At 44.3% G+C, this 24,281-nt stretch overlaps 1 protein-coding gene across 3 annotated transcripts in view; it reads right to left on the bottom strand.

Moving 5' to 3' along the window:
• LOC124416772 (neurogenic locus Notch protein) overlaps positions 1-24,281 on the bottom strand; it is a 152,233-nt gene that overhangs the window by 15,180 nt on the left and 112,772 nt on the right. For all 3 annotated transcript variants that reach the window (XM_046898097.1, XM_046898098.1, XM_046898099.1), the window contains one exon: positions 23,719-23,901. In XM_046898097.1, the coding sequence (XP_046754053.1) occupies positions 23,719-23,901 (183 nt within the window). The remainder of the gene's footprint in view (positions 1-23,718; positions 23,902-24,281) is intronic.

The raw sequence follows: 24,281 nt of genomic DNA, 5'->3' as shown, positions 1-24,281 counted from the left end.
GTGTGGTCGCTGAACAGCCAAGAAAAGAGAAACAGAGAGAGAGAGAGAGAGAGAGAGAAGACCAGCCTCTGGACTCGGCGGCAGTCGAAGCGGTAACCTCCATTCGCTCCGGGCGTGCCGTGCCTTACTTCGCCCTCGCTTGGGCCACCGTCTGATCCTTCCTAGTGTAACGGTTCGCAGACTACTCGAAGGTACTACCTGCCACATCTTATCCTATCCGACGCCTTACCGGAGACTCCGATGGACCGATTGATTGCGCGTCGGTGACGGCAAGGGTCATCCCAGAGTTTCTACGTGACCAAGGCAAATTCGGTCCGCACACTCCCAAGATCCGCACTAGGAAGCTCCGCGGAACGTCATTAGACTGATGGAACTGTGCGCAGTAGGGCTCTTCCTTGTCCATACGGTATCACCGTCCAATTGCCTGGGTAAATAAATCAGGTGGCGACCGATCTGGTTTCAAGAATCCTCGGCATTATCACGAGAAGTGAATGTGAAGTGTTGGGGTGAGACACTTCCTAAACGTATCCAAATACAGATATAAAATACAGATGAAATGTCGAGTATTATTGTATCTTAGATAAGGTAGATGTATTATTTAGACGGTACATCTACGCTACCTGTATCCATAAGATCCTTGCTCATGCTAGAAGTGGATACCCATGAGTTCCTATATGACGTACCCGGTTTGACGAAGAACTTGGTTGCCTCAATCTCATTAGATTGAGGAACCACTTGAAAGAGTTCGATTCGTGGACACAGCATTTGCTTTTAAGCGCGGATGGATGCAGGTGAAAAGGGTCGACGTCGAAGGCGATGTTTTGGAATCGAGGTAACTTAATTACCGCCTTCAGATCCTGCTTCAAGATGGGCGAAAAGGAACAGCCGCTTACCCAGGTGTCGGCGTGCCCGAAGTGACCCTACAACCGGGGCTCGTGGACTGGATCTATGCGGTACCGCTACCCATGCCTACGGGAGCTTGCGGTGCACATACCTAGCCTACATACGTGGTGCGGGGCACGACGATCAACTCCAGAAGGAGCAGACCACCGCCATCCCGGGGAGTTGATGGTCAACGATGAGCATCCGACGCCCGCTGCGCCTTCAGCGCTTGGGTCAAACAGCTTTTCCATGCATCTTTCTGATTGGATGACGGTTCTTGCTTTGCGCGCCTTGGTCCACAGGATCGAATCAACTACTCACCGACGAAAGACTAGATCAAGAGACGCGGACCGCTATTTAATTAATCAATTTCTATCCATTACCCGCGCACTCTCAAAGAATGAAGTTCCGGAAGATCAGAATGTCAGTTTATACAGTTGTTCTTACATTTTCATATCAGCTGATAGTTGGAACAATATCTTTATTCTTTAAATGGTTGGAATATTGACTGATGGCATTAGAATTTAGTTAATTGGATGGTCACAGGTTGGTTATACTTGTTAGTCAGATATAAATGACCGGTAACGAGCGGTGTCGGTTGTGCAAAGTCGATATCTAGCCATTAACGCTATTGACCGACACGGACAATAATTGTCTTCCATTTTTGGAGATACATAATTATAACGTGCGTTTTTCCCAGACGTTGCAATGTGGTCCTTCACTCACGCCAGTTCGAAAACGAGGTGAAACTATATTGTAACTTATCATCTTCCTTCGCAATAACATTCTTCGATCAATGGTACATAAACTTCCAGAGCGCTATAAAATCTCTGAGATGTTTTAAACTCGATTTTAAATCCAACACAGGCGTCAACAATCAAGATGATATCTTTGCATAGAATTGGGTTAGGTTAGGGGAAGAGCGACTTACGACTATCGTAACATCTAAATGCCAAAATCAAAATTTACTTGCGATCTCCAGAATGTATAAATAAAATATGTATTATACATCTCTGCAGGCGACTGTTGTGGCGTAAGTTCGAATCAAACTGCAAGTCTTCATCCATTTGCTCATCTCAATCAGTTCTGTCAATTCGTAAATGACATTCAACGAATCTCGATCGACGATCGAGAGATTCCAATGACTTTCTACGGCTTTGTTCCGACAGAAATGATACTTTATCTAAGAGACCTCTGCATTTGAATTACGTCGTCTACCCGTTATGTTTTGTAAAAATCGCAAACCTGAAAAGATCTGACTTGGCTGCTGAAATGGACTCAGTTGAGTTTCAGAGAATATACTACTGACGTAAGTGCAGTTAGATAAATCGTCTCTAATGTGAAGGGTTAAAAAGCGGGAGTGGCTACGTCAATGCAAACAGTAAAGTAAACGGGAGGCTGAACGCGGTTCAGGAAATCACGTAGCTTTGCACACGGCGTATCATGTGCGACCTGACCTTAGAGAATATACGGTGGCCAAGCTGCTCGGTTAGCTTACCAAATCCAATCAAGTGTGGATCGGAATGCGGCGTTGCTAAGGGAGCGAGAGAGACCCGCCGTCTTCAAGGGATGAAATAGCAGAGAGCGAGAAAGAGAGAAAAACTGTCAGAAAGTCTCACTCCATTCCTCATAACCTCATTTCTGGTTTTACGCCATTAAAACTGCCGTTTGATGATTGAAGTCTCATATCGCTGCGTAATCTGTGTAAAAGAAAAGATCACTTCTTTTTTTTTTTATCGCAATGGCAGCAGAGAGTTCGGCTTTATACCTGAGAGGTATGCGAATATTCATAACCGGAATAAGTAACGAACACTTGATCACCACACCGGAATGCAATGACCAGACGTGGACGAAGCATAGAATGAGAAATTGGCGGATCTCGGTGAAGTTCTCTCAACGATTTCTAACAAGACTACGGCTCCTGCGGCGCTCGGATTAAATGGCTGTGTAAGTGTGGTGCAGGCAGTGCAGGAAGCGTACGATCGACTCGAGGAACTAATCGCGAGGAAATGTAGCGTAGCCACTCAAAGAAGTAATCTTCGACGTCGCTCCAGCCACGGTGTATTCTTCACGCGTAAATTAATCAACATGGTTCAGCGCTTGTTTTGCAATGCGCGCAGAAACTCGAGTTCTGAAATAGAATCACATCAATGCTGTCGAATGTAACAAATCGAGATTTCTCTTTGTTTCGAGCTTTTATCATATCATTTGACTTCTTCTAAAATACCTTGGAAAAATGCTGGCTTAATTATCCAGAGGTTTTCTATAAGCTTATACGGTCGCCAAGTGCATCTGGTTGCCATATGAATATTTATGTATATGTGTCTGTATGCGAGGGTACCGATGTATGCAATAAATCGTATTACACTCGAGCAATAAAGTTGACCTCAACGAAGAAGACGCCCCGGGTTGCGAGTTCCGTTATCTTTGCAATGACGATCGAGTCGAGATTATTGTTAGATAGGTACGTTGAGGAGTTGAAAAAATTGATGAAACAAACACAGCTTCTCTATAGGTATTAACGAAAGTTTGATCGACGTAAGTTTCGAGCTGGGAAAGGTTTTGCGCTGGTATACCTATATTTATTTATCGAACTAGTCACGATCGGAATAAGCGAAAGTTTTTATAGAATTGATGGCGGCAGGGCGCGCGCAATGTTATACCCAATAGAAAACGAGGGAAGAGGATTATGGGTACTGCCCACAATTGGCTCCGTTTAGACAAGACCAATCGATCGATCACATGGCTGATGTCACGATCGGGGAGTCATTAATCTCGATAATTGAATCGATATCATTGGTATCGATTGTATCAGGTTAGCTTGTATAGCAATTATCTGCAAAAGTAATAAATCATAAAAAAAACTCGAAGAGGAAGGCAGACAGATGGGATCCAAATATCGAGGAAGGCTAAACGGCTTGATTCTTCTGATCGAACACGGCGATTCTACAAAGGTAGACTGCCTCTCCTGCATTCGGAACACCTGATACAGCGAGGACCCCACTGGGCCTCGGTAATAAAAGAACTATCAATCCTCTGAGTGATGGTCGGTGCAATCTCAGCAAAGGTATAAGACAATCGTGTCTGATGTGATACATCGAAAACCACGAACTCTGCAGCTTAAGTTGCTGTGGATGGATCGAAGAACTGCTCGGACAAAGGATAACCAACGTAAACGTCGTTGTTCCGTGAAAGATGCAGAGTCGATGAACAGGAAGTGACCAATAAAAACTGATAGTTAAACAATAATTAGTGACGCCATGGGCTCGGTGGTGGGTCTTTCTATTTTTCTTTCTCGGCACTGCACTGTGGACAAGACTCTAGAGGAGAAAAAACAATTAGAGTAATGATCCTCCAGTTCCGTGAGATCAATTGTCAGAAATAATTGTATGCTTTTGACGAGCTCGTCCTCACTTCAAAATTACACGTGAACGGAACTGTATAAAACTAAATCACTTCACAGTAAACAAAAAAAAAAAAAAAACAACAACTGATCTCGTCTACAACCTGCAGTATGAATTACGACACCGATAATAATTAAGTGAAAAAGTTTTCGAGATAGACTGCTTCACTGATTGTGAGACAAGAGATGCTAAGTGATGAATCACATCGTTTTTAGCTTGTACTGGTATGGAATAACGAAGTTTCGAATGTGTGTTGTTCCGTGTTAACTTTACAGAAAGAAGCACAAAGTCGGTTCGAAAGGCGCGCCTGGTTTCAATCTTGGGCTTTCAATCGACCGATGTTCCTAGCGGCTGGCTCAGAAAGGCAATTGTCTATGCTTGAAGCGGCCCCCAGTCCTCCTAATAATAGGGTCTTACGGCCCGTTTCTCTTCCTCACGCACCGCCGATTGTACCTACACTTTTGTACTTCTTCGTCCTCGAGTCTAGCCGCCTGCAACTACGAGCTTCATTGTGCCTATCTTCGTTGCGTCAATCTCAATCTTTCCTCCGTCATGCCTGATCGCTAACGGAACCTTCCGGAACAATCTGACTTTTAACAATGTGTCGACCGTTCGCCTCATTGAGGCATGTAAAATCGTGTGCATGATGAGCCTCGAATTTGCAATTTCAAGTATTAATTTTGTAATCATTGATTACCCCCTTTCCACTCCCCCCACGAATATCGATCTTGAGGTTTCGAAGGGAAGTGCCAAATCTCTTGACCAGATGTCAATAATTCACGATATCCACGGTATTGTTATGATAATACCCGCATGTGCGGTATATGCCTGTATGGAAATCGCAACCTGGTCCAGCTGTCTGGTGATCCAAGCATCCCGGGGACGGTCCGTAACACGCAACGTCCGCGCGAAAAGGGAACAAAAAAAAAAAAAAAAAAAAAAACGTAGTACGTAAAAATAACAACGCTGACAAGACCCTCTGCCGTAGGTTTGGGGTAATATTTATGCTTCGCCCGAACGAAGCCTGCATACTAATACCGGGATGATGATTCGATGAAAAAAAAAAATAATAACAAACAAACAGAAAAAAACTTATTCGGTTATAAATCGATCCACAAAAGAGCAATATAAACAAGTGTCAGCTGCATTGATAGAAAGTCGAACAGTACGGGCGTAAGAAATGTTATTTAATCCCACAAAAACGGTTACGTATAGATACGTGTGCATACAAATGCCTGACATACGTACACATTTCTTGCAGAAAATGGTATCACAATGTGTGAGGGTCCAGTGGCAAGTTGCGTGAGCCGATAAGGTAACCGGTGAGTTAGGGTTTGATCGGTAAAAACTGATTTCACGTTACCGAGCGCGAATTTGCCATTTCTGGGCTCTAAGCCAATTACCTTGGCATACAGACTCGGCTCTCGGTGTATGTATGTGGCTCTTGAGTCAATGCATATAAGACACGAGTGTGAACTCTGGATACAGGGCTCCGAAAACGAAGAAGAGGAAAAGGACACAGTTTATATAAGGGCATAATGGGAGAGGCGGTCTTTAATTGGATTCCAACCGATAATTGTCACTGTTTACGATCTCACTTGTCATTTGATTCTCGAACGACACATTTTCACCACATCTTGCATTGCAGTGAAGTAGAACTACTGTGCACTCTGTGACAATTTGCACATGCATAAAGTTTTTCGCCTGTCTAGACAGGCTTGCCAACTCTGCTTGATTGAGGTTTGGCACAAACTGTGAATTCGCACAAGTATTTTGATATTACGTCGATTTGAATATATTTTGACTGTCTTAAATTTACAACGTAACATAACCTCTAATCGTTTGCAAAATTTGGTGGCTAGCATTTGGACGCGACTGAGTTTGATCAACCTGATAAGCGGATGAAAAACTCGGCACAACTTATTTGAAATTCAAAAACGAAACCCAACGATCTAGCACATTTCCTGAAACTGTTGACGCATATTTTGTTTAAGAAATCAAATAAAAAATTGTCGAGAATCCTTTTCCATCAACGAGCTCGTGAAATGACGTGCCTTTATCATAAATGTAAACTCGCATCACGGTATAATTCTCATTCCGTAAGTTCCTCGCCTCAGAGTTGTTAAGTAAGAAGATAAAAATGAAAAAGGTAAATCCTCTTAAAAAGTAATCGATATTCTACTGTATACAAGCTCGGTTTATTTAAAAGGACCACCGTGCAGGCGCACTGCAGCATATACGTATATGTATAAACATTATACACTCGATTCCCGATGCCATATAGTCTCATTAGCCGAGCTTAGAATCAAGATAATTAACGGCATAGAATAAATAGTTACTAGCTATACACTAGGCTCTGGGGGCTCCTCGATCGCCTCGCAGGTCGAGCAGCTACAACGTGGGCAGCTATTCATATTCCTCGAACGTTTTTTTTACCTTGATTAATCCGATCCGTACCTCAATCTTTGCTCACTGCGCCTTCCGGCTTACGTGCCCCCCTTCTCGTCTTTACCACATTTACATCACGTGTCTAATCCCACGAGAGGGGGGGGATGTTACTCCGTATTCTCTTACCGCAGGAAGTGCGAAACGTTTCACTTTGTTGAAAAAAATCCAAACTGACATTTTTTATTTTTATTGCAGTAAACGCCCAATAACCCATATTAATTTCACGCTTCCTAAACTCACTTGTCCATGATCACGTGACAGGTGTTTGAAAATGTTTGGAATTGAGCGCGGCTCCGACACCCGATTAATCATAGGAGTTCATTACGCACCAAGCATTATGGCGACGGTGTAGTTGAATTATTCTCGCGTTGAATCGCATGGTGGAAAATAAATGAATTACCGAATTTATAAAAAAAATTTGAAAGTCGTAAGCCTCACACCTTGCGTGACCGTGTTAACAAAGTTTTTGTATGTTCAGTTCTCCCCACTCCCATATCTGACCGATGTTCACTCATTCCTTTGAACTTGATTCGATAATTCGCGTCGATTTATTTAATCTTCGTTTTTGAACGATACATGCGTATACTACTTACCACTCGCCGAACGGTCTTAGAACCCGAATTGTTAGAAGGAAATCGAAAACTTACCTGAAACATAGAAAAACATACACTTGGTCAGTTGGTTTTGAGAAGAGATCCGAGAAAGACTGTGTACAGTGAAAAAAAAAATAAATAAAAAATCCCAACTAAAAGGCAGTTACGAGACGACGAGTAAAGAAGAAGACGAAATACCTGCGCGATTATATCATGTATCTACTGTAATTAGCCTTGTGGAGCAGATTATATTGCGAGGTGGTAAAGACTGCGTCCGGTAAATTTAAGACGGACCAGATCTTGCATGCGATGGGATATTCGAAGACGTGCAATTAGTCTGATCGGTATTCGTTTGTTTATATTTTGGCCAAGAAGAGCGAGTCACGTTGCGTGCGCGTTAAATCATTCGGTACAGACAGCGATCGTTCACCAATTTCGTTCCAGCTTATTCCTCTTCGGACAACTACAGATACGAGCGTGAATTTTGACAATGCGACAAAGAAAACTCCCGCGTATACATTCTTCGGAAGCTGTGGAGCGAAATGTGCGGCTAATTGTCGTCCAGACAAGTCCTAAAAGAAAGGCGTTTGTTTGTGTATTACGTGTTCAACCGAGGCGAGTAGCGAGAACTTAGACAGTCCGTGGTTTTATGCTCTGGAGTGAAAGCAGCCTGAGTCAAAGAGGCTGCCGATACTTTTTAACCCGCGTTGGGTAGGTATAAGATAGTCGTGATGTCCCGGGGCTACCGATCCAGCAACGCCCGTATGCCGTAAGATCGTCACCAGGGACCGATCTCCCAGTGCTTGAAAAATCAATAAGAAAACGTGTACAGTCGAGGGGTTTTTTGTTAGGGGATAGTCGTTTAGTCGTTTAGTCGTTCTAAGCGTAGAAATCATCTGTACGTGACGTAATAAAAATGGAATAAACTAAATTGACTAATTCGAACTCATTCCGAACTCGGTTTACAGCTACGCTACGTCCATTTAGAAAGCCATTGATGCATGGTGTTGAGAGCCTGGAGTTAACATGTTGCGAAAGCCGCTGATCCATGATCTAAAATTTAACGCCGACCATTTATTCGGAATGGCATCGCAGGTGTTTTCCACCAAAGATCAGAAATCGTACAGTATCTAAGAGTTCTCTAAATATCCCAAAAATCTTCACAAGCTATTAGTCGTTCAAGTCAAAGCTCACTTTTGCCAGACAGTATAAATCGGAAGGAAAAAAGTAGCGGACCAACGGAACCGTGAACAACAACGGTTATTTATACCAGTTACAATCCATCGTGAAAGTGCACGTAGATTGTCGATTTATCACGTTAAGTTTGATGACAGGTGATTCAATTCAGAACATTTAATTTTTCGTTAACCATGCTTCAGCAAAAAATCCGTAAGCCTTCTCCTCAATACCTTGTAAAAGTTTCTGCTCTATCAGTCAGGTAATTGCGCTATAGCCACGATCAGTAAAACCGGTAGCCAATTTCGAATCATCGCAACTACGAATAAATAGAGGAACCAAAAGCTGATCGTCTCAAGATTGGAGAACGGTTAATCAGATCAAAGTTCCATCGGTTCCTCAGATAAAATTCCTACCATGCTGGCCTGCATCATCCTAAAAAATATCTCAACGGCCAAAATTCGCCGGTCAATGAGTCGATCGGAGACGATCCAAGTTACGCGTGGATCGAGTGGCAGTTAAACTGGCGCCATGGCAATTAGCAGGTGGCATTTAAGAGGCAAGGGACTTAACCCTGATGCTTAGGTACGGTTTACGGTCACCTAACCTGGACGACCCTGGAGTCGTCGCGATGAGAGCTGTTCGCGCCGAGTCGCGACACGAAGGGAACAAGCCAGAGATGTAGGGCCGTCGACTTCGGGCGCTCAGGACTCCCGATGGTCCTTCTTTTAATGAGCCACGGCGCCTCTCGGCCACTGCGGCATCGTCGATACCATCGGGTTCGGGTCCTCGCAAGCACCTACACCCATTGTTACGGGTATTCGGTATCGCTCCACAGGGGCAAACAGTGCGCAGAACCTTTTATAATTAAGCATCGCCGTCTCGTTTTCGAGGAGCTACGCTTCGCGGATAAGCGGATAAGGCCACAAAAGGCAAAGAGACAAGGGGCGGGGGGGGGGGGGGGGGGGGGGGGGGGGAGACGTGAGAGGAGTGGCGCGTCTCGCGTGGTGGCGTTGCTAATAACCCTGAGAAGGATTACAGAGATTGAGCTTATTTAATTACTGCTATTACGTCTCTGCCATACCTACCCACCATTTGGTCCTCAGAAGCGAGACATGCGGGCGAAAGAATATTCGCAATTCGTAAATGGCGATTGCCGGCTTTAAATACCCCCTGCAAAATTACCGCTCCGAAAAGGCTTGACCAATTAGAATGTTGACGTTTACTCCTGCCATGCATCTGAAATTTACAATTAGTCGTCTGGGATTTAAAGAAATTTACTGATACTTATACCAAGTCAGCGTTAGATTAACGATCGGAAAGTGATGATAATTGACGTTAGAAGTGAACGCATTACTGTTATTCGGCAAAATGATGAAACGTCGGAGCCTTTTGACTGCCAATAAGGTGATTAAAAAAAGATATACTACTTGAGGGAACATTACTGACCAGATACCAGATCGTTCCATCTTCCAGTGTAAACATTCGAAACGATATTCACGGTTGTTAGTCAATGAGGATCGTTGTAACGAGTGTAGGTAGCAGTAAAACAGTCAGCCAATCAGATGGAAGTTTCCGCTCTGCCGAAATTAATCTGCCGCTCGTCAAAGAAATTTGTATCGAGTTCACGAGAGAAAAGGGTTGGAGGAACCCGGGAAGAGTGTTCGAAGCTTGTTACGGCATGCAAGATGCCCAAACTGGTGGCGGTTAAGGGGGAGAATCAACTATAGCGATAAATAAAGTAGAAACTCGAGTCGAATACGAGCGGTAGTACGCGGGCTGCCGCACATCCTTTGGCAATTAAATCCGGACGAGAAATTGCAAGGGGAACAAGGAGAGGGGAAAATGCTAACTACTAAACGCACCTTTGCTCGAGCCACATGTATGTATACAGCTGCAGGGTTCGTTAAGCGAAAATCAACACGGACAGTCGAACGTGCGATCAAACTTTATACTGATTATTTCTCGAGTAGCGTTTGAAGATCACCGACTGCAGACGATGCACAAAAGACAGACAACGAGTGGCCGACACCTCGGTAATTATAATTATTGTGTTTAAGCTTCACCGATGAATCGAGTTCAGCATCCAAGAACATCGGAAGTGATTCCCACAGCAATTGGGCGATAAATTGTGAGAAAAGGGGTACGATTTGCGAGCGATTGTCCACGGTTGTCAGTCCTTTGAATAATCGCGAGTTGTACGGAGATTGAGAGGAGATGAATCGAGTCAGCCATATTTCTAAAACGAATCACTAGCTGTTCTGCAACCGCAGGGTAGTGCAGTCGTACAGTTGAAGCATTGTATTCTCTGTCGAGATTGTGCCAGAGAACATGGACAGTGTTGCCAACGTCCGATATCCATCTCCGCGTATCAGAGGCGCAGTCATTTCTCGAAACTATGAAGCAACGTCTTGAGTTTTCTGAATTTCGCGGGTGGTCGTGGTCTTATGCCTTAGAATTGACGACTATTCAATCCGACATTTTATGCAAGACAAGATCTTTGTTCAAGATGACCCGACTGTAGTTACCCCGATATCTGGGCAAGAAATGGTCTTGAACTATTAAATTTACGCCGTGAGACTGTTTTATTGCTTTTCACATAAAATACTACCCCAGGGTATAATAAGGTTGTGCAAGGATTGACGCAGTGCCGTCATCATCTCCATGGGAGCTGATCTCCGTCGAGTATCGCTTGTACCGCTTCAGCTCTTAGAATTGTTACAAGTACCAGTCAGTTTTAGTGATCTAAGGGGGCTCTCCGATACCCCGTATAATATTATCGGCCGCTCGATTGCTAATGGAATTATAAAGCGAGGTGAATTTACGATCGGCCATGTAGATCGTAAATCGATACGTCGGCGAAGGCGTAAGGAATTTATATATTCCAGAATGGTTATAAGATCCACGTGGGGTGCAGGGGAGTAAATCGTCCTTACCTTTAGGCTAAAAAAAAAAAAAAAAAAAACTGTGAATAAAGTGTTGAATCCCTCCCGGTTATATAATCGACACTTTTTTACCTGAGTGTAGATCAGAATTTATGATCGGAAAAGCCTTAGGTTTAAATAAGGGAACGCGACGTACAGAAGGTTCTTCACAAACACTAGGAACTAAAAAATGTCTTTTAGCAATTTTCAGAACAATTGCATGCATCCTATATTACCGACGGGGAGACCCTTACGTTGAATCCATTTCCCGGCGATATCTGATCAGAAAAGCGGAGGCATAAAACGAATTCTCGACATTTTCAGGATATCGTAATAGTGGTTACAGGATACCCCGTTTCTCGCGAAAGATTGTAGGTATAATAAAACGTCGAAGGCATAGTTGTTCTCCGGAGAAAAATTCTCGCGAAGTCTAACCCTATTAGGAAGCAGAACCATCCGGTATTAGTTCTTCCTCGATGAATTCTTAGAAGTGTTCGCCGCGCGTCAACTGCTTTGAGCTTCCTAAGAGCGGAGAGAAGACGACCAGCCGCCGCGTCTCCATCACTCGTCGCTGCGCCATCGTAACCACAAACAAAAGACACACAGCACCAAGGAATTAGCACAAGTCACCGGTGAACCGGCCTCCACAGACGCGTCTCGTCGCCTTCTGCGACCCCCTCTTCGACGACGATCCTCGAGCAGAGCCATCCGTGAGATAATGCGTTCAAGGGGATTGCGCGAATCCCGATCCCCTCGCCTCTGGACACGGGTGCATCGGCTCATGTTTATGTAGCAGCTGTTCACCGCGTGGTGACTCACGTGTAAGTGCGTCTTCGAATGCGGCCCCCCGGCTCGGGGTGGAACCCGGAGAACGGGGAGCGGAAAGCTTTTGGAAACTGGTTCCACTGGTCGGACTTCTTCTTGCGACCCTGACTCTAATCGCGGCAACCTTACCGCCACGCTCTGCTCGACCGACAAATCCTCGTTGTCTAATGAGTTCCCCTTGTCGCCCCGATGCTGCAAGAGTTCACCAAACTCGTTGTTAGAGCGAAAAGAAAGACTTAGAAAGGATCGACACTGATGATGAGAAGACATCCGCAAAGACTTTCGAACCCTCGGAATAGTTCAAAGTTCAGTTCTTTCATAGAACGTTCATTCAAAGTCAGTTGATTACAAGAAGATGGCTAAATGGATATACAGAGTCAGTAGACATGGCAGGTGCTCAACGCTCAGCAAACGCTCTGGTTTGCGATAGCTCTGACTGACTGCTGTGGTGTGAGCATTAAATGTAGCCGAGCGATTTCTCCGTCAGACCTCGGTCAGCGGTTTCTGAAGTCCGGAGAAGCAAGCACGCGTCGTAAAGTACGGTACGGACGTTCGTGCAGTTATATGGTTTTCCCTCCGACGAATTATCCGCTCTGAAACAGCACTGTGGAGTAGACCAAAGTAAAAGAAAAAAAAAAACGTACCAAGCCCCCATTACCTGCGCGATGCTGCACGCTTTCGCTGAAAGACCCTGAAGAATGCTGCGGTGTTTGATAACGGCGACAAAAAAAAAAAAAAAAAAAAAAAAAGAAAGAAAGAAAAACCAACAAAACAACGTGCGGCCAGTCAGGCGTCAAATATGATGTTATGTTCAATCTGCAGGTTCGACGCTGTGCAATTGTCGAGAAAATTCTGTGGCTGAAATTCTGGACCGAGGAAAGAACCCGATCCTTGCTCGTGAAAGTTGTTACTGCAGATGAAAATATTGTTGTAATTGGAACCATGTGACGAATTTAGGATGCCGCGATCGAGTCCGGCGTGTCTGCAAAAGGCGCGGTGCGAGAATAATGGGCTGCTTGTGAACGTCGAGTCGGCGCTTTGGAATAGCCGTAGTCCTGTTCTCCGTTCAAGGCTAAAAAGGATTCACTGGCGAACCAACCACCGTAGATTGCATTACCATGCTCGAGCCATTATCCGCGAACAAGCTGAGAGCTTTTTTTCCCTAAATAATAAACCCCCGTGCTTTTATATTCAATGCAGATTCCACGTTACCATATCGGATCGCAGTCAACCTTATTCTGCTCCCGATCAGACTGCGAGAGCTTTATGAATATATATTTCCCCGAGACCAAAAGACCACCTCGCATAATTGGCCGGATTTACTCTGCAAATGATACGTCGAAACTGGATTACCGTTGCCTATGGATACACGACATCTGTGGCCTGTGCTTTGGCAACAAAGGGTCAGTTTTGACCTGACTGTGAGTTGAAATTTTCTTAAATAACAATAATTTACTGCACGTATCCGGAGCTCTAGTTCAGCGAAAGTAGTTGAAATTGGAACGTAGACGATGAAATGGATCGTTTAATCGCGAGTTGATAGTTTCGGACTGTTTCGAGTGTTCTAAGTCATGTCGTGTCATGTTACTTTATACTCCAACTGTTCGCAAAACCATTTGGAACGACTTATGCGACAAGTATATGATATGGCGTTATGAAGAAGTTACATTAGTTATGAACATTTTATTGACTATAAAAAAATTGATAAATTGTATTTTCGTGGGGCGAAGCGAAGATATAATTCGAGAGGGGAAGCCGGAGGCCGATGGAGCTCGCGTCGAGACGACATCGTGTCGGTATTTGCATTTTAAATATATCAGGGCGCTACGACGGTGGATTAGAGCGGCCTAACGAAGTACATACAACGGCGGGTCACAGGGCAGGAGCTAGTACTTGCAGAGTAACTACCGAACATATTCTCACCGGGGTTGTTTTTTCCGCATTTCTTTTACGCCCAAGCGTGCTGAAAACACCGCGACGGCATTCCGTAGCTTGGGAGTGAGTGAGACTGTACCGAAAGGCCCTTCACTCAAGGAAGACACAATTTTGATAGAATTTTGGAAATCAAATTGCAAGTGAATGAAACTTGAATGACTTCAATTTTCTTTGTAAACCGAAGGAGTAAGCCAAGACGATTGAAATCATTAAAAAACATTGCGAATTACTTAAAATCACGTGACGGAGATGAAGAAGTCATGCGACATACATTGAAAATCATGAAAATTTGTTATTTATTTGAGTGTTGAAGTGATACCAAATGATTTCCATTGATCTCCGGTAATTTACAATGTCTTGTTGTGCAGATACTATCTGATCCAAAAATCACTGAAATTTTCGTGGATATGAGGGATTGGATATCATTGGAAACAGATGGAAATAACTTGGTACACTGGAACTTGAGAAAAATCACAGTGCATTGTAGAAATCACTCAAAGTCGAACTCGATTTGGTCAAGCAGCCGCTGGGAAATCGCGATTCGCGAGGTGTCATACAATGTCTAAGGTTACCATTACAACATCGATCTCCCGATCATTATACGCCAAATTCGGACTTTGGAGCCGAGCGGAAGGAACTCAAAGCTGTCACTTGAGTTTCCTTTGAGTTTCCATTGCTGCATTTATACAGGTAAAGCACTGATCGGCGAAGCTGCAGCTGCGTCAGCAGAGTTGGTTACCACCATGAGGCATTCTGCGGGGAATTGCGAAGTGCTCAAAGTGACAGCGAAATATGAGAATGAGAAATGAGACTAAGAGAGGAGGTGGCGAGGTGAAGAAGAACGAAGGAATCCGCGGCAGCAATTCTCGTGAAACATTATTTTGCTAGTTAATTGTAACTAAGATTATGAACAACACCTGCACATTGTTGTATTGTACGATGTATCGATCAATTTATGATGCTTATTATTCCTTGAGAGAAATTAATCAGGATAAAATATAGCGAGATATAGTTATGATAGCAGCGATATCGCGCGGTAGTGAATTCTAGACCAGGAGGTTCTGCTATGGAGTTGGTTTTACCATCTTGAACTTTGACTTCGTCGAGTTGAATCGCGGCTTCTTGTCAAACGATCGAGAGGTTGGCGCAATTGCTTTTTGAGTAGCTCATTCAACCGTGACAGTCCGATAAAATATCGTTACGAAATTCCAATTTCAGGCACGAGATCGAAATCGAGATGAGAGAGATCCGCCTGATCGGCGGTGCAGAGAACATTAATCACAATAATTACTCTGCCAGTGAGTTTGGAGAGTGAAGAACGGTGGGGGATGATGCTGATTGTGAGGGTAAGACCCGACGATGGATTAATAATACCAGATATCATATCGATTTACCAATCCTCCTTGATTCTAAAAATTTTCATAGCCCTATGAAGAAACGAGTTGGAAATGAAGGCGTACTGTATATAGCTTATAAATTTGGGGGCGGCACGTGCGTGATTCAAGCCAAAGTTAACTTTTTAATTAACGATAAAACGTGATTTATCTATAAAACTTCTGTTTTAAACCGGAGATTTATAGATATAAAGACAATTGTACAAATGTAATTACTATGAAAGTTGCAGGAGTAAAAACCGCGGGAATCAATACCGTGCAACTCGGATCCTCATGATGTTATAGAACAACAATGCCACAAACTACATACACAAACGACGCACAGGCAGACAACTGACGATATACAAATGGATGTAAAGTCCCTTCCGCAATCCCGTTATCCATTTTATAATAATAATGGCGGTAAGGAAGCCGAAGACAGAGAGACAATCCCAGATCCTTATGGCAGATACGAATGGGTGAAGCCCGGTAGAACATTGATGAATAGACAAGAGAGTAAACAAACGTGTAGATACCGGATGGCGGTGTGCTACCGGCCACGACTCAGGAGATGAAGACGATAAGTTATAGGAGGACGAAGACTTGTGACGTTGCAGGGTGATCGTGGCGGATCGAGGTACATACGTCCCTATCTCATAACAACGAAGGTGAGCACTCAGCCTCAGTGACCACTGGTCAACCAGAAAGAGAGGAAAAAGAAAAAAAAAAGGGAGAAATAAGTACAGAGAAATTCCATCCGAGGAGAAGATGTCTACCTCAACATCGGGCTCCGTGGGTGGATACAACATTCAAGGCTTATGATTGGGCACGTTTCATCTGATAAGCCTGATCGAAATAAAACCTCTGCGCACACGTTTGAACCCGGTTTAATTGATGGCGACACTTAGCGCAAATACCAATCGGTATAACGAAGTGAGTTAAGTTAATACATGGTTGCTCAAGTTGGAACAGTGGTCATTATTTACCGAAACATTCAACACTCGAACAAGGAAATTGGAAAGTTTATTATAGACACTCGTTACAATACTTTGCTGAAGATTGCTTCTATCACCGATTGAACCGAAAAATGATTTTCTAAAATCCTGAAATTTGCTCGCAGATTACAAGTCGATTTTTTTTTTTTTTTTTAGATACAGCATTGCGGGATACTACAACTACAACAGGAGACCAAGGATAATAGGCAGTATCATTACCAGTTGAAAAGCCCAGTGTTAATGCATTGCAAATGAGTTGACGCGTTGAAAAGACCGTTTGGCGAATGTGGCGTTCATATAAACTTTGACTCCTTGCGACGAAAACCATTCTCTATAGTGGTCAGATTTGGACAATGCCATCTTTTTCTGCCCGACATTGGAATAGTTTATGTGAAATATTCAAGATTACCATTCCATTTCTCAGCTTCAATATTATTTGCGTGACAATGGGGCGCGCGCTTTTTGGCGTCCTCTCCATGTTCATGCTGGTCTGAAAGCGTCCCGGAACATGTTCTCCAGGCGTATCGGGTTCTTTCACTCCAGTTTTATACGTTCTGCCTGTAGCCACTGCGGGTCGCGCAAGCACGGCACGCATCTCCGAGGGTCTTCGCCGGTCCTTTGGTCCCCGGAGGGCGGAGGACTGGGTCCAGGCTTGCGGTTCGAGATAAATAACGACCGGAGACAGGACAATGTGTCTGGGCACTGGTGTCCTTGCGAGCCTGCGCCAACCAAGTAGATGTATTAAGCCGTTGTCACGACTCGGCCTCTTTCACTATCAAGTTATACGACGCACGAGACGCACGAGACGCACTAGACCGAGTACTCATCACCACGTGCAATAAACAACGCTGATGTAGTTGAATGCGAGTTGAAGTCCACGACGGTTTAGCTGGAAACCTATGGCCCGCAGCTTTACTTCACTACGGCTTTTGGATGCTGCTCGATACTCGTGCGGCACGAACGTGTCGCAAGAATAACATTTCCGTAGCTTTTGTAAACTCAGTTATAGTCTGTCGACCAGTTATTCTCTTTTTCACCGACTGGTTTTCGTAAGAATGGCACCTGCCTTCGCAGCAGTGAAAATGTAAATTTAATTTGCTCCAGTCTAGCGAAGACGAAAGCACATTGTCGAGACAACAGTTGAAACGGAACAACTGTAACGTAGATATGGTGTAAAGTTCTCGACAATTCGCGGTGCGACAGTCTGTTTTCAAATATTTCATGATCCATAGTTGAATTGGAATAATTGGATCGAAAACTTAGGCATTCACTACCAGTTCAAAGCGGTCCCGGTCGATCACTCTCGGCTCGAACATGCCTGGCCAACAATGAGCCCAGAATTTCTTGACAGATGGACATGAGCAGCATACATCAAGACCGACCCACGCACCTTCGTGACACTGAGAGGCGTGTACATCGGCTCTTCGAGCGCACCGTGTATAGTCGACGTCACGACGATTTGAAGAGTGAATGATGCGTCGGGGCCGCAGGACGCCTTGCTGAGCGACACCGCCGTCATTCGACGTCTCCTGCGGTCTTGACTTGTTAGTCCCAAGTATCTCATCTTAAGACTTGTCAGTCCCAAGTATTGAAATTCTTCTCCTTCAAACAGTTCCACGCTTTGTTCACTAGCTTAAGACTACAAACGGCGCGTGACTTACCGTCCGCTCTCTATAATCACATTGGTCGCCAATTACTTCTGACAAAGGAACAGACGAACATCCTATTGCGTTTCCATAGTTGTAAGTATATTGCAAGGAGTCTCACGTAAGCTGAATTTCCAAAGTTCAGGACTTCGTGGCTTGATTTTCGAGTAAATCTACCGTTGCGTTGCGTGACATGGTGCGGATAGTTTCTACACAAGTGTACCTACTCTAACTCCTCCGATGATTTACGCTGGGAGTGTCAGATCGTGCCTTATCTGGTCCCGTCGGATCTGGGTCCTAAACTTTGAACTGGAAGCGGATTTACGGCGAGGATCTGACGGAGCTAAATCTTGATCGAGGGTTCTGGATATCCTTCGATTCCCGGAAACATCACTGGTGCGCATAAGAGAGGTAGAAAAACAGCGGAGAGAGTTTATCGCAAGCGTCGATGATAATTGGCGTCCGGTGTCGGAAGCAACGGACCAACTGACGGTGAATCAGGAGTACGCCGATCCCCGTACAGCCAGCCAACGGAGGCGTCGCCTCACTTCGTGCCCTATCGGGATTCCGAGAAGACAATTAAATTAACCCCGGGAGGGATAAGGGCACTGATAGGAGCCCATTCAAAGTCAGACAAATGCGCGCGTCTCTTACTCGGACAAAACGATCACTCGTATCGGGACGCCTCCGTCGTCCTTCATGGGCCCCACGAGCCCCTCGATCATTTTTCAAGCCACATCGGATAAAAGGACGAAAACAACGCTGCATCGAAGCACGCGTTGACTAGTCGAGGTGCGAGTTAACAACCGGAGGAAACTCGGTTTTCGTTCTGTAAAGAAAAAGGTTATGCTCGTCTCGACTTGATTTTCATGAAAGTAAACGAACCGCGCAGATTATACGTGTCTGCAGTCTACGATACCTACATGGGTAATAACGCCACGTCACGGAACCGCCGGAGGGCACAAAAGCGAGAATAACTGTCTTACGATGGTACGGAGCACTAGCGGAATATTTAGAACGAAGAGGTGATGTAGAAGGGAAGAAGAATGCATCGGAGGCGAGGATGTGAGACGGAAAGAGCCGGAGGAGCGGGGTGGAAGCCATTGTGCGTCCGGCACAATGCAGCGCAAGCCTGTCCGGGATAAAGCTAAGAGTAATCTACATCTTCAATAATATATCATGCGGATGGTAGTCTGTTCCTCCTCGTCGAGGATGCGGCGAACGGACGGCCGGGTTTCGCGTGGGTGAACGCATCCCGTAAGAGCTGGTAAAGACCTTCGTGTCCTCCACCGCGGTCTCGTCGTTATTGAGACATGTTTTGCCAGTTGGAAAAGGTGCATTTCGAATAAGCCCGATACGCCCGCCATCAAGATGCAAGAGTTCGAAATATGGTGCGTCTAAGAACCATGATAGCGAAGCTGCGGTCGACACGTTGACTCTTGTAACCCGGCAAAAATTGCCTTCTAATCCGGTTTTGCCGTTGCGAGAAATTCCTGTTTCGTGCAAACACCTGTAGAGCGCAGAGTAGAGCAGCAACGATAAAAGAGATCATACCCATACCAATGGCCGCGACGGCATTCTACGCATAATAAGTGACACGTGTCACCTGCATGGATACCCTGACGGGCCGTCATCTTCGACGGCCTTCTTTGGATGGCAAAGGAAACTGTGCTCTTAAAACAAGGCTGAGGAATTGACGTCGGCTTGACAAGACTGACATCTGTGTCGTGCTTCAACCTTATAAAGTCAGCTTCAGGACTCGCGATTACTCGAGGTACTTCATACTTTTGCCAATAGACAGTTGCAAGTGTCAGTGCGAGTGGCCAGACTTTCTGGCTTTCGATGGATCTGCACAGGAGTGCTTGTCTCAGCCTTAAAAGCAAGCATCGGAGGTCAAGACTTTGGTATTAACGATACGTATGTAAATAACAACGACTACAGCAGGGATGTTATCTGACCACTCGATATATTTATTCCATCGCACGACCGACATTCTCGATATTTTTCTCTCCAGGTGTTCTACAATCTGGCCGGGATGACACTATCAGATGATTGTATAACCGCGAGATGTAATTGGAAGCGTTCGTCAGTTACGTGGGTACAAATACACGCGGTATTTCTGACTCGTCCTATCTTCACGTCTTGCATTCAATCTACAACATTGGATTTAATTGCTTCTTACAAACTCTGGTTTTCGAAAATTCTTGAATCTCCAGTCAGCCAGAACAAACACAACGACCGTCTCCGCTTTCCATTATAACCGAAATAAGAAATGTAGACTGCATATGGTGCAGCAGAGGGGAAAAACGAGATAAGCCTTTTTGTACGAAGCGGTATGAGGTCCACGCAGCATCTCAAGATCTCATATTTCGCGGATACCGCGATCATATTTTACATAAGAGCCCAAGTCGCGTCTCCTTGGTCTCCTTTCTCCACCCACCACCACAATTTTCCCCGTTCCTTGCGAATTCCTCGAGGTTACTTTACGTGGTACGGATCTTGCGGTTGATGGTTAAAAGTAATTAAAAACCTCGCGATTGCCTCGAGGTACGACACGATTTTTTCGTCGGCGTTGAACCAGCATCGGCGTCGTTAACACGGTGCTGAGCCTCGTCGCTGGTCCAGTGAGTTACCAAGTAAGGGTGGACCCAGCGTGCCCGCCTCGCCTCTGCGCGCAGCTTGTTTTTATTTTGGCTGTCACTGCATGCGTCGTCCCGATGCAGGAGGCTCCCCACGACACGTTATAAGGGCCATCCGACTGCATAAGAGCATCGAGTCCCGTGTAACACAATACGGTCTTTGTTTCGCCGCTGCGCTGGGCAGCTCAGCAAGGCTCGAGAAAAGCCCTGAAGAGGTCCTCAGGCCCAAATTTCGTGCACCTGAGACCACGCGTGGACTCGTCCTGCACCCCAGTTCTGTGCCGTGTTGAATTCAACGCTGTTGTTCGTTGTTCTCGTTTTTGTTTTGTATGCTTTTTTGGTTTATTTTTTTTTTTTTTTATAATTATTCACGTGTCATAACAGGTGAATGAGTTCGGTGGACGAGGACTAAGTCCCGAACGCACAAAGGGAAAGGAGCTCTCTTTGATCAGCCTCGAGTTTGGAAAGGATCAGGAGTGGATCTGCATCCATATGCCGGTCTACTTTGATCCCTGGCAGGGCGTTGAATCCTGCGAAATTTATCGGTGATAGATAAGGCGTCGACCCGTTTCTTCTTCGACTATTGCCTCCTGCATGCAGCTCCGCAGGATCGGTTGAAACTCAGCTTCGACAACACCGCGGGAATTCCCATGAAGGCGAAACAAATGGTGCATTAAACGAGATAAACTTACGTGCATCGGAATTGCCGACATCAATTGACGCGCCGCCTATACATTTAAATATAAACGTGTATATATAAATATGTATATATGTAGACACATATATATATATATATGTGTGTGTCTAGAAATATATTTATGTATGGATGGTGGATATTTCGTCGATTCAAAGATTAAATTTATCGACGTCAATGCGAACGATATCAGACAGGGCAGGATAAGGCCGCGAGAAGACATTTAAATACTCTTTGCGTTATTTTTAAATCTATTTATTTGCTTTTCACATTAGTGTTTTACTTTTTTTTTCAACACGGGGTTAAAGTATGTCACCTCAAAGAAATAAGAATAAAAAATCGATTCTCGATGATGATAAATTTGAAAATACGCCTACGAAATATATTATCCAATTAACGAAACAGACTCTAGGTTCGGTGAAAAAAAAAAGTCCCTCTTCCATATACCTTATAACGCCTGCGCACTGATCATTCCCCCATACGTCACGTTACATACCTTTAAATCATCATTATCTCTCATCTTCGAAATTTTATACTTTGGTCTTTATTAAGAAATAATTTTCACACCGATGTCGTTTGCAGCAACTGCAGTTATTTTTATGAATTTATTCACTTGATTTAGTCTTAATTTACGGATCACAAGCTCTTCGATAGTCAAGAAATTTTTTTTTTTTTTTTTTTTTATACTTTTTCAATTGTGAAAGTTATAAATATACGAGTACTCTCATAAAAACTTTTTGCAATCATTACGGGAATAATGAACATTTTATCTTGCGACCCGTCTAATTTAGTTTCATATACAAACCACACTGTATATTATAATAGTTGATTCAGACAGAGATATAGAGAACGATTTAAAATTCTTATAAGCCGCCAAAGATTCATCTTTTCAAGATGCATTATTTATGAAGCGCGATGTATTCATACCTACTTTTACCTTCACGTTCCTATAATGATACTAAAATCTCTGTTACAACGTAACGACGTTTTTTTTCTTTCTAGAGGTAATTACAAAATTACCTTCCAATTCAAAACCATCTCTATCTAAACTTTATACAATATAAATATATTTATATAGAAATAATAAGTTGAACCGTTGAATTCCAGCATATGGAAACGTGTGAAAATTTTATTTCACCATAGAGACTAGACACCGCAGTAAGCGTTTGTGGTCGTCCGGTCTATTTACGACGTCGTCAGTCCATTCTTCGCAGGTCAAGAGATCGATTATCTCAGTTCCAGCGGGCGGCGTGCGGTGTGCGAGGTGTCAAACAATTAAAGTTGACTTACGCCGGACGCAAAAGTAACGAGTTGTTGCCAGCGCGAGCGGTATCAGATGCTGGGCTTGTCATCTCGGAAGAATTTACCGACGACACGAACTCGGCTCGACGCGACGTTACCGGGGAGCAGCGGAACGCTATCGTTTCCATCCCATCTGTCTGTGTATTTTACGCGTTCTTTTCAACCCCCTGAGTCCAAGGATCCGGCGAAGAAGTCGCCGAAACTGTACATCATCGTTCGCGCGAAAAGTTTGTGCAAGTATTCTGAGCCGAATGGAGAACGGAGTAAAAAGAGCGTGTAGCGAACGGATAAAAAGATGGAAGTATATAGCCGGCGAACCGCCTTCATCGGCTCTTGAACAATGAGCGTCACGGTTGACCATCCACAATTTCTTGACGCTGAAATGAGAATCGCGACTTTCTCCAATGTACATAACGTCGAAACGTAACGGGCCACGTCACACAGCAGTCGACTCGACCATAATGGCTTTTGTTGTAGATATCGAAGTCATCTTCGAAGGTTGATCATCACAGAAGTAAGTTCGCATTATCAACAAGCTAAGAAAATAATTCCAACACGTCCTAACAGGCGTGTACTATCCAGTCTTTGAAAAGGGATTAATTGATACTTAACGATTTCCATCCCGCAGCTTCTAAACTTCCAAACCAAGTCACGATTATGATCTGATACTTCTTAGAAAGTATACTTAGGTACATCCGGCTAAGTTTTAAAGATCATGTCAAGCTGATGCAATCAAAAAGCGAATTCACTCGCATGTTGGGCATTACTAAAGGAGTGATTAAAACCATCGATCAATCCCCACAAGTAATGATATTGCCTCGGCAATGATGTCCCGTGCAATACTTGGATAATTGAGGTGAAACATAATATTGCATAACTTACCAGGCATGCAGACGCAACGGAAGGTGCCGGGGTCGTCAAGACAGGATCCGTCGTTTTGACACGGATGAGATTCGCACTCGTTGACGTTCGTCTCGCATCTCGGCCCGGTGAAACCCTGAGTACAATTGCAGGCGAATGATCCTGGCGTGTTGACACAGATGCCGTCGTGTTCGCATGGCGATCCTGAAAAAATAGGAGTGAACAAATCATGAATAATGAATGCGGAACAAATCCCAAGAGTCGAAAAATGTTCCAATGTAAGAATATCGATTAGAAAAAAAAAAAAAAAAATTTTTAAAACCGTAAGAAAGAAAACATGCAAACATTCAAGGGAATCATAATCCGGGGGTAAGAAACTGCCGAGCAAAGAACAAGACACAATTACGTTGCGGAGTGGGATTTTCCCGGGAGTTCTCATCCCGTGAATGCCACATACCGCTGCCGTGTAAACCACGTCTGTTTAACCGTTTTTCCACCCTCATAATTATCCATGACAACAACAGATGTTACCGTCTACCAGGACACATGCAGGGCACCGTTCACGCTGCAAGAACTCGTCTCAT

Source organism: Diprion similis, chromosome 3 (assembly GCF_021155765.1).
Source record: "Diprion similis isolate iyDipSimi1 chromosome 3, iyDipSimi1.1, whole genome shotgun sequence".
Lineage (NCBI taxonomy): Eukaryota > Metazoa > Arthropoda > Insecta > Hymenoptera > Diprionidae > Diprion > Diprion similis.
Note: the sequence above shows the minus strand (reverse complement) of the source record. Positions and strands in the feature narration are given on the sequence as shown.